Genomic DNA, 15,264 nt, shown 5'->3' with positions numbered 1-15,264 from the left:
TAGCATCAAAAATTTAGTATATGATGACTCATAGCTAGGAGATTCACATGATAAATGGAAAAAAACACATTTCGTCATAAATCATAAGGAATCATAAATCTCGGGGGTTTATTGCTTTCTGGACAAAGAAAACTTTTTTTACCGATTTTCGGGATTTTTACGACATTTTTGGGATTTTTAACCTAGAAATTTGGTTTTGAAAATTCAAAAATGGGAGTTGGGAGCTGAAATTTTGCTAAAAATTGGTGAAAATCTTGAAAACCAATTTTTTTGGGTTTTTCGCAATTTTTAAGCTAGAAATTTGACTGCTTTTGAACGAAAAAAAGAGCTTAGGACAAAAAATCGCTGAAAACTTGAAAAAAATGGTTTTTAGGTCAAAATTTCGAGAATTTTCCGGAAATTTCGCCAGAAATCAGTGATATATAGGAACTAGAGAGGTTAAAAAACAAATTTAAGCAAAAAAATCCGTATTTTCCGAAAAAGTGATCAATTTTAGAATGACTTCCAAAATAGCCCAAAATTTTCAAAATTTTGCGAATATTTTGTATGAAAGCAGTCAAATATAGGTTTTAGAAGGTCTTAGAAACAAATTTAAGCAAAAAATTCAAAAAGTTTTGTTACAAATTGGTCAATTTTGGGTCAAAAACCCCTCGATTCTATCCATCCCTTCGAAAAATCACAAGGACACGCGACGCACCAGCCGCGCCGCACTCAAAGGCACTCGCGAGCCCGATGCGGCGCGGCGGCGTCGCGTGTCTATTTGTGTTTGCTGCGACGTGGCCGGCTGGTGGGTGAGTGTTTTCGAAGGGCGGCGAAATAGCATGCACTAGGTGAGAGACGCAGAGCGGGACCCCGACGAGATAGCGTGCGCCGGCGTGGAGAGCGGCGAGAGGGGCTAGAGAATTGCGTTGAGGCGAGAGAGTGTGGTGAATCGAGAGACGCGCGCCACAAGTCGATATCTGGCAAGAGAAGGAGAGAGAAAACGAGGGGTCTCTGTCCCCTCCTATTCCCCTTGCTTGCTTCTTCTACACAACCAACGACCCTTTTCTCTATACTGAGAGAGGGGGGTTTGTACTGCACACATAGACACACACACACAAAACTACCCCCAGCGCCCTGCAATACCCCTTCCAAAGGTACTGCATTTCCCCAATTTTTGACCATTTTCCATGAGCGCCGTTCTCGGCGGATGAATTCATCGCTCAGTCCGTGGCATTTTGTACCGTGCGGCGTCTTCGCCGCTCTTCTTAAACGTAGTTACAACGTGGGAGTACAGGAAGATGGCCACTGCGTCGAAGGCGTTTCGAGCCCGGGCGTTCGACTCGAACCGGTCCATGACTGTCTACTGGGGCCACGAACTACCGGACCTATCAGAATGCAGCGTTGGGAACCGGGCCGTCACTCAGATGCCGTCGGGCATGGAAAAAGAGGAAGAAATGGTGAGTTTTGAGCTATTTTCTCCATTTTTCTTGCTTATTTTCAGTTTTTTATCCGTTTTCTTGTCTCTATTGTATTCTCCTCGTTCCCAGCTCTCGATTTAGCTATCTCGCACCGTTCTAGACCCATTTTGTAGCCCTCGGCTCAAAAGTGACGTCATCATAGTGATCACTGGCCAGCGGGACCGGTTTTTCTCTCGTTATTGCAATACAAATGGGGGTTTTCCACTAATTTTTCATGTTTTTCGTCTGAAAATTATCTGAAAAGCCTGATTTTTAGTCTTTTCGCGCTCCGACGGGGCTCTCCGGAGCAAGAGTGTAATCTGAACACGTATCGATTACCTTCTGAGCTCCGCGGAGCAATTTGACCCTCTAGCGGAGTCAAAGAAGCGAGAATCCTCTGAAATTAGAGCTCTTAGCCGGAGCTTTGGCTCATTAGAAAGGACAAGATAACGCCAAAAATCGGGTCAAATTTCATTTTCTATCTGAAATTTCTGGCTCAAAATTTCATAAAATTTCGAAATTTTAAGCCTATTTCGGCTCAAAATGATCATTTTTAGGTCATTTTGAGTAGATTTTTCTAATTTCAATCTATTTTTCGGCTCTAAATCGTCCTTTTCGCTCATTTTTAGCGCTTTTTTTCCTCCAAAAATATCTAAAATTCTTGATTTTTTAAAGGCAATTTATGCTCAAACTTTCACTTTTCCAATCTGAAAATTTCGAATTTCCAGGTATTTTCGGTCATTTTCGCCTATTTTTAGTCGAATTTTCGCCCTTTTGAACCCAGAAAACCCATTTTCCCATCTACTCAATGACGTCATGACCTCTTCTTCTATATATTTGCATAGGGACCCCTTTTAAACCCCCCGAGGCGATAAATTTGCACATTTTCCGATAGAATAGGTTGATTTTCGACCGACTTTTTGGATTTTTAGGGTCCAAATGCTCAAAATTAGGTATTTTCAGGTCCAAATTTCTCGATTTTTCATCTAAAAACCCGATTTTCAGTTTCAAATTATCATTTTAAGCACCCAAAAAGCAATTTTTCATGGTTTTTGCAAGTCTAAATGCTCAAACTTGGTCACTTTTTGCCTCTTTTCAGGGTGAAATTAGCATTTTAGGCACCCAAATAACCCATTTTTCCTATAAAAAATGTCATTTTTGATGATTTCTAGGGTTCAAACACCCAAAATTTGACATTTTCAGCACCGAAAACCCCAATTTTATTGATTTTTGGGCTCAAAATCTTCAAAATTGACCATTTCAAACCCATATTTTTCCAGGAATCGCATCTGCAAGACGCGATTTTGGCGCAACAAGCGAGCACATCGGGTGTGCAGGTGAACCATGTAATTCCGACGCCAAAAGTGGATCGTGTTGGCGATGATCGTTATCACTCGACATATCACAATCGTAATCAGAAGCGACGGGACAAGTATATCAAAGTTCATGGTAAGAGGCAGCTTTCTATCTTCTTTGTGCTCATTTATCATCTTTTTCCTCTTTGTATCTATCCCTTTGGGACCCCTCTAGACCAATTTTTGATCTCCAAATCCCAAATTTTGGTCATTTTCTGCTCTAAAATCTCGCTTTTTCACATATTCTGAGGCTATTTTTAAGCTCTTAAGTCATTTTTTGGCCTCTAAGTTCTCTATTTTTGATCCCAAAATCTCGAATTGTTCTCTTTTCTATCCATTTGGGACCCCTTTAAGCCAATTTTTGAGCTCCAAATCCCAAATTTTGGTCATTTTCTACTCTAAAAACTATTTTTGAGCTCTAAATCTGCTATTTTTGCTCTAAAAACCTTGGTTCTTCATATTCTGGGGGAAATTTTTACCTCTAAATTCTCTATTTTTGGTCTAAAAACCTTTTTTCTATCCCGTTGTGACCTTTTTGACCCAATTTTTGAGCTCTAAATCCCAATTTTTGGTCATTTTTTGGTCTAAATCTGTTATTTTAGCCCTAAAAACCTCGGTTTTTCATTGTCTGGGGCTATTTTTAGCTCTAAATGCTGTAATTTTGACTCTAAACTCTCTATTTTTCCTCTGAAAATCCGCATTTCTTCAGTTTTTTTCACTCCTAATTCCCAATTTCCCTCCCTTTTGACACCTTTTATTACTCATAATTTTAGGATGATGATGATGATCATACCACTCGACACCACTCTTTATTCGGTCCGATTTTTCGATTTCCTGCCTGAAAATTGGCCCTAATTTCCTGTTTTTCATAGAAAGAGAGGAGGCGAAAAACACATAAATTTCCGAAATTGGGTTATTTTTAGCCGGAAAATGACGATTTTTTGACCTTGAAAGCTGAATCTTTAGCTTCAAAATGACGATTTTGACCTCAAAAATCTGAAAATTAGGCTCAGAAAACCAGGTTTTCGAGGTTTCCAGCCTCAATTCGGATAGTAATTTTTGGCTGAAAATCTTGAATTTTAGCTCTAAAAAACGTAGTTTTCGTTTCAATTTTGTGTTTGTTTTTAGCTGTCGAAATGACGATTCTTAAGCTGAAAAATCTCTCAAACTTTGACTTGAAATTCATAATTTTTATCTGAAAGTCTTGAATTTTGGCTTTAAAACGTGATTTTTGAGTTTTTCTGCCATTTTTCGCGCCTAAAACCGTTATTTTTGAGCTGAGAAAAAGCTAAATTTGAGGCTCCCAAACACGAGTTTTTGGCTGAAACTCCCCAATTTTTAAATCTTAAAATGACGAATTTTTGCTTTTTGGACCTCTAAAACTTGCAAATCAATGATTTTTAAGACTTTCCGACCCGAAAATCTTCATTTTCGACCACTTTTTCGCCATTTTTCCACCCCAAAAAGTACATATTTTGTGTTGTTTAGACTTCTTCTTCTTCTTCCTTCTCCCTCCTTTTTCTCCTTATCAGTTATCACACTCTTATCAAAGCGTGTGTCGCATTAGAGAGAGAGAGAGACTGATCATCATCTAAATTTGTTTGTTTGGCAACCCCACCCCGTTTGGGCGTTTTTGAGCCCAAAAACTCAATTTTGAGCATTTCAAAAATTGAAAATAGGCTCAAAATAGCTGAAAAATCGATTTTTAGACCTAACCTTGCACCTAGAGGCTTCAAAATCGCTCATTTTAAGCCTGGAAAGATGGATTTTTCAGCCAGACATCGCTCTAATTTTGCATTTTGGTCTCGCGAAATTCCATTCAAAGTAGCCTAGAACAGTCGAAAAACTTGATTCTGTGATCTAATTCTGCCTTTTGGGCCTTCCTATTGGCTCATTTTAACCTAGAAAAATGGGATTTTTGACCTGAAAATGGGTTTGAAATCAAATTAGTCTGATTTAAATGGATTTTTGACCGAAATTTGATATTCAACTGGCTATAATTGGCGTTGGATAGGCTCAGAAATCTAAAATTTCAGGAATTTTTGGCTTAGAAACTCGATTTTTGACATATGTAAGCCTAAAAACCCTCCCTAAAACTCGATTTTTGCAGCATGGCAAGCACTGGAACGCGACGAGCCCGAGTATGACTACGACACAGAAGACGAGGAATGGCTTCGAGACCATCAGCACATTGAGCCACGAATTCTGGAGAAGGTGTTCGACACCGTCGAGAATCACTCATCGGAAACTGTAGTAGCCAGCGAGGAGTCGGTCATTAATTTTCATAAAAGTAACCCCTTTTTTTCCTCAATTTTGCCTGAAAATTGTGGAATTCTTTCAGCACTGGACTCATCGATTGTGTACGAAGTGTACGAGTACTGGGTGAACAAACGACTGACAGCCGCCTCGACATCAGGATGCGTTGGCGTTGGAGGACTGATTCCACGCGTGCGTACCGAGTGTCGAAAGGACGGACAGGGCGCTGTGAATCCGTACGTGGCGTTCCGAAGACGTGCCGAGAAGATGCAGACGAGAAAAAATCGGAAGAACGATGAGGACAGCTATGAGAAGATTCTGAAGCTGATGCACGACATGTCGAAGGCACAACAGCTATTCGATATGACTGCACGGCGAGAGAAACAGAAGCTGGCACTGCTGGACGTGGAATCAGAGCTATTGACGAAGAGAATGGAGCTGTCGGATTTCGGAGCAACCAGTGTGTTTGGAGAGATTACGGAGAAATTGAGAGCAACGTCAGAGACTTCAAAACCAGAGCAAAATGGACCGGAAGAAGTGCCGAAGAAGAAGAAGAGAATCCGGAAGAAGGTTGGAGACAAGGATCTACTCTCGAAGGCGTGGCTTCGGAAGAATGCCGAATGCTGGAATCGTCCACCCTCGCTCTTTGGACACAACGGCGCCGTACCAACAGTCACAACGAAGCCAGCACGTGAGGGAGCTCCAGATGGCAAATTTGCGTTCAGAAGACGTCGGAATTGTGGCTATCGTGCTCCTATCATTTTCACGCCTACAGTAATCCAAGCCGTGCCAGCTACACCATCGGCATCCTCTGCTACTGCTGCTACGAAACCAGCGGAGGTGACTCCACCGCAATCGTCGAGATTCTACGAGACATTCCTTCCGGTTGCCAACGGAGCCATGCGATCCATCGGACTCGTTCGCAGACGATGCGGACGTGGTGGACGGGTGTTGTTCGATCGGATGCCGCGGAATGCGGACGAGGAGAGACTGTCGACGGATCCATGGGCAGAGTATTGCGTGGCTGATAACTCGAGGTGAGTTTTGGATCATTATTCTAGGAGAAAATGCTTCAAGGATCCTAATTCGAGCTCAAAAACGACAAAAATCCCAGAAGTTATGATTTTTGAGGTTGGAAAAGGTTAAAAATTACCTATTTTCGGAATTAAAATGGCTGAAAAATTCCATTTTTGAATGCAAAAATTGATGGTTTTGAGCCAATTTTCACTGAATTGGCTTAAAAGGGCACGACTCAAAAACGGCCAAAACAGCTCATTTTTGGTCATAGAACATCCTTTTTGAGGCTTGAAAAGCTAAAATGTCCAAAACCCTATTTTTAAGCCTAAAAATTATCATTTTCCAGAACATTCCGTGCCCGCCAAACATCACTTGGAACCGAAGAAGAATCCGACGATCAATCACCCCGATCGCTCTACTTTGCCCGCAGTGATCGCTGCCGATTCAACGATGACGAACGGGAGCGAGAATGGGCGTCGAGATATGAGCCAACTGATTGGAAAGATATCGCTGAGGACGAGCCATCGCCGCCGAATGTCAAAAGTGAGTGACAGTAATCGATTTGGCTCGTCGAGAGCTTTTTCGAATGAGCATACTCTTGGGCCAAGAGTCTTGGCTATCATTGGGATTACTGTAGTTTTCGTATAGGACAAGAGTATACTCGTTTTGAAGCTCTCAATTAGCTGAATTCTAGGATTTCAAAAGTGAGAAAACCAACTGAAGGCGTTATTTCAGAATTTAACGGCACCATCGCCTCAACGTCGTCTCATTCGGAACCGGTGAAACTGGAGGAGAAGGGGGACAACGATGATAACAGTGAGGTGGAACGAATGGATGTGGACGGACAGGAGGACGAGGCACAAATTACGGTAACGTCGACGAAAGATGAAGACGTTCCAGAGGAAGAGGAAGAGGATGGGGATGATCGGAAGAATGAGGACGATATGGATGTGGATCAGGAGAAGAAAGTGAAGAAACCAGAGCAAAGTAATACGATTCAAGTGGAGAAATTTCGGCACATTATGACGCTGAAACCGCTTCAAGAGCACTCGCCACCGTTGCACTCGCATTCGGGAAACGGAAGAGCGGGCAGAGAGGAGCCGACGCCGCTGCCTGCCAAGGTGAGCAATTTTTGAGCTTAAAAAGAGGCAAAAATCGCTAGGCTCAACACGAGCTAAAAAGAGCCCGATTTTGAGCTCAGAAACAGCTGAAAATAGCCCAATTAGACCCAATTCCATATATTCTCATATATTGGCTGATTTGGAGCTCTAATACGGCTCTGAGAGCTAATGTCGAGCTAAAAAGAGCCAATTTGGACCCCCCCCCCTCAAAACAGCTCGAAAACATCCCCAGCTGTACAAACTACAGTAACCCGGCTCAAAAGAGCTTTCCTGAGCTCTTTGAATGTTCGTTTGGAGCCACTAAAAAGTAATATTTTGAGCTCAATTTGACCCTTAAATGAGGTGTTTTTCGAGCTAAAAAGAGCCAATGCGGACCCCATAAATGGCCGGAAAGAACCCAAATGGTCATTTAGGGCTCAAGAACATCTCATTTACAGTTTAACAGGGGCTTTTGGATCTTGTCTTGAGATCAAAACGACCCTAATATTACCCCTAAACCGAACTACAGTAACCCACGTACCCCCGATGATGAAGATTTTCAGATGAGCGCAACGGTGTCGGAGACTGAAGATTGGAGAGAGCCGAGTGGATCACCATCCGAATCCAACTCGTCCACTGAATGGGGAATGATGCCCTACATTGGCCAACAAGAGCATCAGACAGCCGCCGCCGTCGTCATTGCTTATCAGCAGAAGAAGAAGTTGATGAATGTGGTGGTGGAGGAGGACGAAAGCGTTGACGATGAAGATCAACATCATCAAGAGACGAAAGATAGAGACCATGCCATCAAAGAGTTCGTTAGTTTTTTGTTATTTTTGGTAGCAAAATGGGGAAATTAGGATTTGGATTACGGTATAAACTCAGCACAGAATCCTAAAAAGACGTTAAAAAGCTGAAAATTCGGCTCTATATGTTGGATTTTATTAATATCGTCAGTCTGGGATTACTGTAGTTTTATAAGGTTTTTTGGTTTTGTAGAAAAATGAGAAATTTAGGCATCTCGGATTACTGTAGAATTGCGACTGGAAGTTGGCATAAAGCTTGTATTTTTACACCTAACCTCTAATAGAAGGGCCCTCCCTCCGAGAGCCACTTGAATTCGATGCGTTTCTAGCTAGCTTTAGAATCCTTTTCTAGCTCTGAAACTTGAATTTTTCATCCCGAAAAGTGACCCAAAATATCGCGAAACCCCATTAAAAACTCCCCAATTTGCAGGTCGATGTCAACGGTAACAATGCTGGAAAACCGCGCGGCGAAAACGTACATGATGCCGTCGATGTAGTCTGAATCTCTCTCTCTCTCTCTCTCTCTCTCCATTTTTTCTCTTCAATTTTACTCATTTTCTGTCCCTCTCTCCGCTCATTCTCATCCATTTTCTCTCCAATTTTGTAATATTCTCTTTAGAATCTTCATGTATTTATCCCCAAATTCTCTCTCTCTCTCTCTCTGTCCGCCCCTCAAAAAATCAATAATATGTGTCTTCTCACCTCGGTATACCCCCAAAAAAGCTAATTGCACCACCATCTTTGTACTATCGCAAAATCTCTAGAAAATTCTAGAAACCCCCCCCCCCCCCCCCCGAAAAAAGAAGTTTTCTCTTTCCCTGTTTCTTTTTTCATATTGGATGATATCCGGATTTTTTTTATCATTCTCTCTTTCTCTCAGTCTCTCTCTTTTCCCTCTCTCTCTCTCGCTCTAATGATCTTAGAAAAATCAATTATTTTATTTCCCCTCCCAAACCAACCACACACAAAAATTAACAATTACGAGGTCGTCCCGTCCCCCCCCCGGCTCTTCTTTTTCCCCCTTTTTTTCTATCCCTATTTCTCTAGTAGTTCTTTAACTCGCTCTAGGCCTTTTCAGGCCCCCTTGGAACACACAAACGACCTCTTCTAAACGCGGTAACCCATCTCTCCTTTTTCCTATTAAAATTTGTTTTCTGTTTGTTCCCATCTCAATTACACTATTATTATTATTATTATTATACCTGTGATTTTGGGAATCATCAATTTCTTCTCTCCTTAAGCTCCGCCCCTTTTTTCCACACCACACACCCAACCCTATCAATTTTCTCAGAGACTCAAAATTCTTTTCAATTTTTGTGTGAATTCGATGAATTCTCCTCAAACCCCAAGTGTTCCGCAACAATCAATAATACAAAAAAATTGAAGTTTTTCATGGTTTTTGGGTTAAAATAGGCTGAAAATGGGCTTGAAATTAGCTAAAAATGCCCCAAAAATTTTTGGATTTTTGTGAATTTTCAAATTTTGGGATTACTGTAGTTTTTGAACTTTTTAATTTTTCGAGAAATTTCAGAAGTTTTAAATTTGAACCCAAAAACGAAAAATTTTGAAAAATTGCGATTTTTGGAATTTTCAAAAAAAAAAAATCAAAAATTTTGGAAAACTGAAAAATTGAATTTTTTGAAATTTCAGATTTTTTGAATCTGAAATTTTTGAATTTTTGGTTTTTTTTTTAATTTCAGAAAAAACGAAAATTTTTCAAAAAAATGGAATTTATTAAATTATTAGGAAACAAAGCAAAAATTTTGAAAAAAAAAAAAGTAGTTATGGCACATTATAGATGAGCAATTAGGAGGACAATTTAGGGCAATTAAAATTTGAAAAATGGCTGGAAATGAGTCAATCAGACTAAAAAAAGTCGGAAAATAGGCTGAAAACGTCTACCTGAGCTTAATTACGGAGCCAATTAGGGGCAATTAGAGGTGAAAATGGCTTCAAGATGACCACAAATTGGCTAGAAATGACACAAGAATGATTGGAAATGGGCTGAAAATGGCTTAAAATGACATTGGGATTACTGTAACTATGACAATTAGAGGGCAATTAGGGGCAATTAGAGGGGAAAATTGGCTGAAAATGGCTGAAAATGGGCTTGAAATTCGCTAAAAACGGCCCTAATTTTTTGGGATTTTCGTGAGTTTTCAAAATTTGGGATTACTGTAGTTTTTGTAGTTTCGAACCCAAAAACGAAAATTTTTGGAAAATTGCGATTTTTGAATTTTCAGAAAAAAACCAAAAGTTTTGGAAAATTGAAAAATTGGATTTATTTGAATTTTCAGATTTTTTGAATCTGAAATTTTTGAATTTTTGGTTTTTTTTTTAATTTCAGAAAAAACGAAAATTTTTCAAAAAAAAACAAAAACAAATGACATTGGGATTACTGTAGTTATGACACATGATAGATGAGCAATTAGGAGGGCAATTAGGGGCAATTAGACGAGGAAAATGACTTGAAATTTGTCAAAAATGACTGAAAATGGCTGAAAATCTACCAAAACAACTTTCTGGCACATTTCTTCTTCGTCTTCTCGGCTTTTCCAATATTTCCCATCATTGTGGGCGGAGCCAACATCCAAGGCAGATGGTCCAGAGACTCCGCCCCTTTCTCGCCTCTCTCTACAGTACTCCGAACCTCATCGTCAGCAATGACGCTCCAATCGGAATCTCCTGACTCTTCGGAATCCTCAAAATCCTCCGATTGCTCAGCCTTAAATTTCTTCTGTGGCGTCTGGAAATCCTCGTGCTCCATGTCCCTCTTTGGCTCTGGCGTTCCCGTTTGCCTCTCTCTAAATCTCTCAATTGCCAATTGCACATCCTTGAATGCTTCATGACTCTTCACACGGGCTGACAGGTTACTGTAGTCGCATTCCGTCATGTAGGCCTCCAATTGTTGGTAGCGTTTTGAGCAGGGTGTGAGCATGATGGAGGTGATAAAGTCGTCGGGGGGATTTTGGGCGTTCTGGAAAATGTTCGTGAGCTAAAGTTGTTATATTTGAATTCAGCAGATCGAGAGCTTCCAAATGAGCTTACTCTTGGCCTTCTAGGACTACTGTAACTCGAGATACGGTCGATTTGATTTTTGGGGCCAAACTACAGTACCCCAAAAAATTTTGCGAATCTAGCTATGATTATACTCATTTTGAAGCTCTTAACAAACCTAGTCTAATGGTAGTAAATTCAAGTGTTTACAGTTTCTGTATCTAGAGATACAGTGATGACTTTAATGTTTGGGATGAAACTACAGTAATCCCGAAAAATTTTCACATTTTTATCTAGTCATGATTATACTCATTTGAAAGCCCTTGTTATGCTAAATTGATTGGTGTAATTTATTTTCCTAGGATTACTGTAACTCGAGATACGGTAGGTTTAGTAGCGTAAGCTGACTACAGTAATCCAAAAAATTTCTCAAATCTGGTCATGATCATACTCATTTTGAAGCTCTTGACAAGTCTAGTCTAATGGTAATAAATTCGTTTTTCAAAGATTACTGTATTTTGAGTTACGGTAGTTTTAGTGGAGCATCCCTTAAAAACTCTAATTGAAGAACCCCTAACTTTGAGTCAATTTATCTTAGTTCCTGTAAACGATATCAAAAAATGGTCAACTAATAGAATGATTATCATAATATCAGTAACATTTTGTTAGTCAACAACTTTTTGATATCTGCTACAGTAACTGAGATAAATGACCTTAAAGTTAAGGCCGGCAACCGACTGCTTAGCTCAGCCGGATTCTTAACTTTGAAACAATTTATCTCGATTCCTGTAGCAGATATCAAAAAGTTGTCAACTAATAGAATGATTATCATAATATCATAAATATTTTATCAGTTTATCGCTTTTTGATATCTGTTACAGTAACCTGGACAAAAAGGCTCAAAGCAAGGGGTCCATTTGTTGGAGCGTTCAACATAGTTTAAGGTGGTTTTGCATTGCATTTTTGCAAAAGTTTAGCTATTTTAAATTGAAAACTAACCATTTGCTGTTCTTCATGTCGCTCCTCAACAATCTGAATGTGTCTCAAGACGAGTCCTCTTCTATCTCCTCTGAAGTACCGTAATACCACTTTCTTGAGTTGCCATTTTTGAATGAAATCGTATGGGAGCTCATCCATCTTATCCAATTCCGTGTATAAGGCATTGCTCATGTGTTTCAGAGAGTACATTCTCATTGTCAGATGATTCTCGAGGAGGTAGAGGAGACGAGCAGATGGTTGGTTGCAGCTCATTTTTGGAATTTGGAATTCTGGAAAGAAAGAGGATTTTAAGGGAAGTACAGTAACCCATTGAGTCATTAGGTGACTCATAAAATAACACTGAAGTACAGTAATCTCGAAAAAGCGATTTTGGGAGATAGTTTCAAAGTACAGTAATCTTCAAAAAAGAAAAAGAAAAGAAGAATTTTAAGAGGCATTTGAACTAGATTCAGGCTAGATTAAAAATTACAGATAGATTTCCAAACGTACGGTAACAACAGTAATTCATTAAGTACAGTAATTCATTAAGGAAATACAGTAAGCTTTTCAAAAAAAACCGAAAAAAGAACAATATTGATTTTTGTTGGAATCAAGCAAGAAGGAAGGATACATAAGAATGGACCCATTTACTATCTAAACCATAAATGACAAATGCACACCTGGAAAAAGAAAATGTCTTCTGGGAAGAATAAGCAATTCATCATGAATAGTTAGGTCTTAATTAGACCATAAAATTGACATGGCCTGTGGGAAAATGGGACACACTCAAATGCTGGAAAAGAAGAATCGATGAATGACTGTGAGCAAAAACTGGTGGGCTCATAACTTCCTCCAATCTTCTTACTTTCGTGGTCCATTACACCCGGTTCTAGAATACCTAGCTGGCCATTTTACACCCGGACATTTCAGAACCGGACAGTTTTTGGAGGGAGTTCAATTTCTTTTGAGTTTTGAAGTATCGTATTGTTTTGAAAGTTCTTGCGAATCCAAGTCGAATCGTGTTTATATCAGGTTTGTTGGACTACTGTAACTGGGGACAGGTCGAGAGCTTCAAAATGAGCCTACTCTTGCCCTTCTAGGATTACTGTAGCCCGAGTTGCCGTGGATTTTATTTTTTGGGTCAAGCTACAGTAATCCAGAAAGTTTTAGAATCCTAGTCATGATTATACTCGTTTGAAAGCTAGTCAAAAGTCAAGCCAAATGGTACCAATTTCAAACTTCTAGTATTACTGTAGCCTGAGTTGCGGTAGTTTTAGTGGAGTTGGTAAAAATACAGTAATCCAAAAAAATTTTCAAAACTAGTCATGATTATACTCATTTTGAAGCTCTTGACAAGCCTAGTCTAATGGTAGTAAATTCAAGTGTTTACGGTTTTTGTAACTAGAGATACAGTGACTTTAATGTTTGGGATGAAACTACAGTAATCCCGAAAATTTTTCACATTTTTATCTAGTCATGATTATACTCATTTGAAAGCCCTTGTTATGCTAAATTGATTGGTGTAAATTTCATGTTCCTAGGATTACTGTAACTCGAGATACGGTAGATTTAGTAGCGTATGCCAACTACAGTAATCCAAAAAATTTCTCAAATCTGGTCATGATCATACTCATTTTGAAGCTCTTGACAAACCGAGTCTAATAATAGTAAATTCTTTTTTTCGTTACGGTAGTTTTAATGGGGCATCCCTTAACACCTCTAATTGAAGAACCCCTAACTTTGAGTCAATTTATCTTAGTTCCAGTAAGAGATATCAAAAAATGGTCAACTGATAAAATGTTTGTCATAATATCAGAAACATTTTATTAGTTTATCACTTCTTGATATCTGCTACAGTAACCGAGATAAATGACCTTAAAATTAAGGTAGGCAACCGACTGCGTAGCTCAGCCGGATTCTTAACTTCTCAAGAATTACTGTAACTCGAGATACGGTCAATTTGATATTTGATATTTGAAGCCTTCCGGGCCGGGCCGGGCCTTCAACGATTTTCGCAAGAATGTATCAGTTGATATTTTTTGATATCTTTCACAGTAACCAAGATACATGAGCTCAAAGTTGGAATGGCTGCTCAAGCGAGTTTAAGACTTTGAGCTCAACTATCTCTCTTACTGTAAGAGAAATCAAAAAGTGGTCAACTGACAAAATATTTGTAATTACATCAGTAACATTTTATCAGTTAACACATTTTTAATATCTCCCACAGGAACCGAGAAGAATAGCTCATCGTCTAACAAAGCCGACAAGCGCCGACTTGTGAACTTTGAGCCCTTTGTATCTCAGTCCCTGTGAAAGATATCAAAATTTTATTAACGAAACAAATGTTGCTGATATTACGGTAAACATTTTATTTGTTGATAATCATTTGATATCTCTCACAGGTAATGAGATATATGACGTCAAAGTGCGAACTTGTTGAACCTATGATTACAAAGAAAGAAGTCATTCTAGGTAGAAGATTGAGATGGTAGCATTGAATTATAGGATTTCTAGAAAATCGAAAAATCCAAAATTTGAAGAAAAGTGAAAGAATACTGTAGATTTTGAGAAAATTCGAAATGTAAATGTGCTAGAAACTGTAGCAAAAATATCGTAGTATCGATGAAATCGCTGATACAGTGGCATCCTGACCTTCTAAATTTGAGCCTGTTTATCTCGCTTCCCATAAGATATATCAAGCAATTGTCAACTAATAAAATGCTACTGATATTATGTTGAACATTTTATCAGTTGACCATTTTTTGATATCGTTTACAGGAACTAAGATAAATTGACTCAAAGTTAGGGGTTCTTCAATTAGAGTTTTTAAGGGATGCTCCACTAAAACTACCGTAACTCAAAATACAGTAATCTTTGAAAAACGAATTTATTACCATTAGACTAGACTTGTCAAGAGCTTCAAAATGAGTATGATCATGACCAGGTTTGAGTAATTTTTTGGATTACTGTAGTTTAGCTTGTTCTACTTAAACTACCGTATCTCGAGCTACAGTAATCCTGCTAACTTCAAATTAATACCATTTGACTTGTTTGGCTGAGAGCTTTAAAATGAGTATAATCATGACTAGATAAAAAAGTGATCAACTGATAAAATGTTACTGATATTATGATAAACATTATATCAGTTGACCACTTTTTGATATCTTTTACAGGAGCCTAGAAAAATGGGCGTTTACACTATTTACACTGAATGAATAGATCTTGCAAGCTCACTCGATGACTTGTTTGCTTTAAGCCCGCGTATCTGGGTTACTGTCAGAGATATCAAAAAGTGGTCAACTGATAAAATGTTTAT

The 15,264-nt window shown here is 39.0% G+C and overlaps 2 protein-coding genes across 2 annotated transcripts; one reads left to right on the top strand and one right to left on the bottom strand.

The window, feature by feature from the left end:
• Positions 1-1,280: 1,280 nt before the first annotated feature.
• Positions 1,281-8,475, top strand: Cbr-epc-1 (the record flags this gene model as incomplete). Its single annotated transcript, XM_045243486.1, has 7 exons — positions 1,281-1,439; positions 2,720-2,888; positions 4,905-6,087; positions 6,414-6,610; positions 6,803-7,188; positions 7,731-7,985; positions 8,404-8,475. 7 exons carry the CDS (start codon positions 1,281-1,283, stop codon positions 8,473-8,475), a joined length of 2,421 nt encoding a protein of 806 aa, XP_045096960.1.
• A 2,004-nt stretch (positions 8,476-10,479) lies between these two features.
• CBG25823 lies at positions 10,480-12,221 on the bottom strand (the record flags this gene model as incomplete). Its single annotated transcript, XM_045243485.1, has 2 exons — positions 10,480-10,950; positions 11,970-12,221. The coding sequence occupies 2 exons, from the start codon at positions 12,219-12,221 to the stop codon at positions 10,480-10,482; spliced, it is 723 nt and encodes a 240-aa protein (XP_045100302.1).
• Positions 12,222-15,264: the final 3,043 nt, after the last annotated feature.

Source organism: Caenorhabditis briggsae, assembly GCF_000004555.2.
Source record: "Caenorhabditis briggsae complete genome, chrIII, whole genome shotgun sequence".
NCBI classification, from domain to species: Eukaryota; Metazoa; Nematoda; class Chromadorea; order Rhabditida; family Rhabditidae; genus Caenorhabditis; species Caenorhabditis briggsae.
This window is presented reverse-complemented; position numbering and strand designations above follow the sequence as displayed.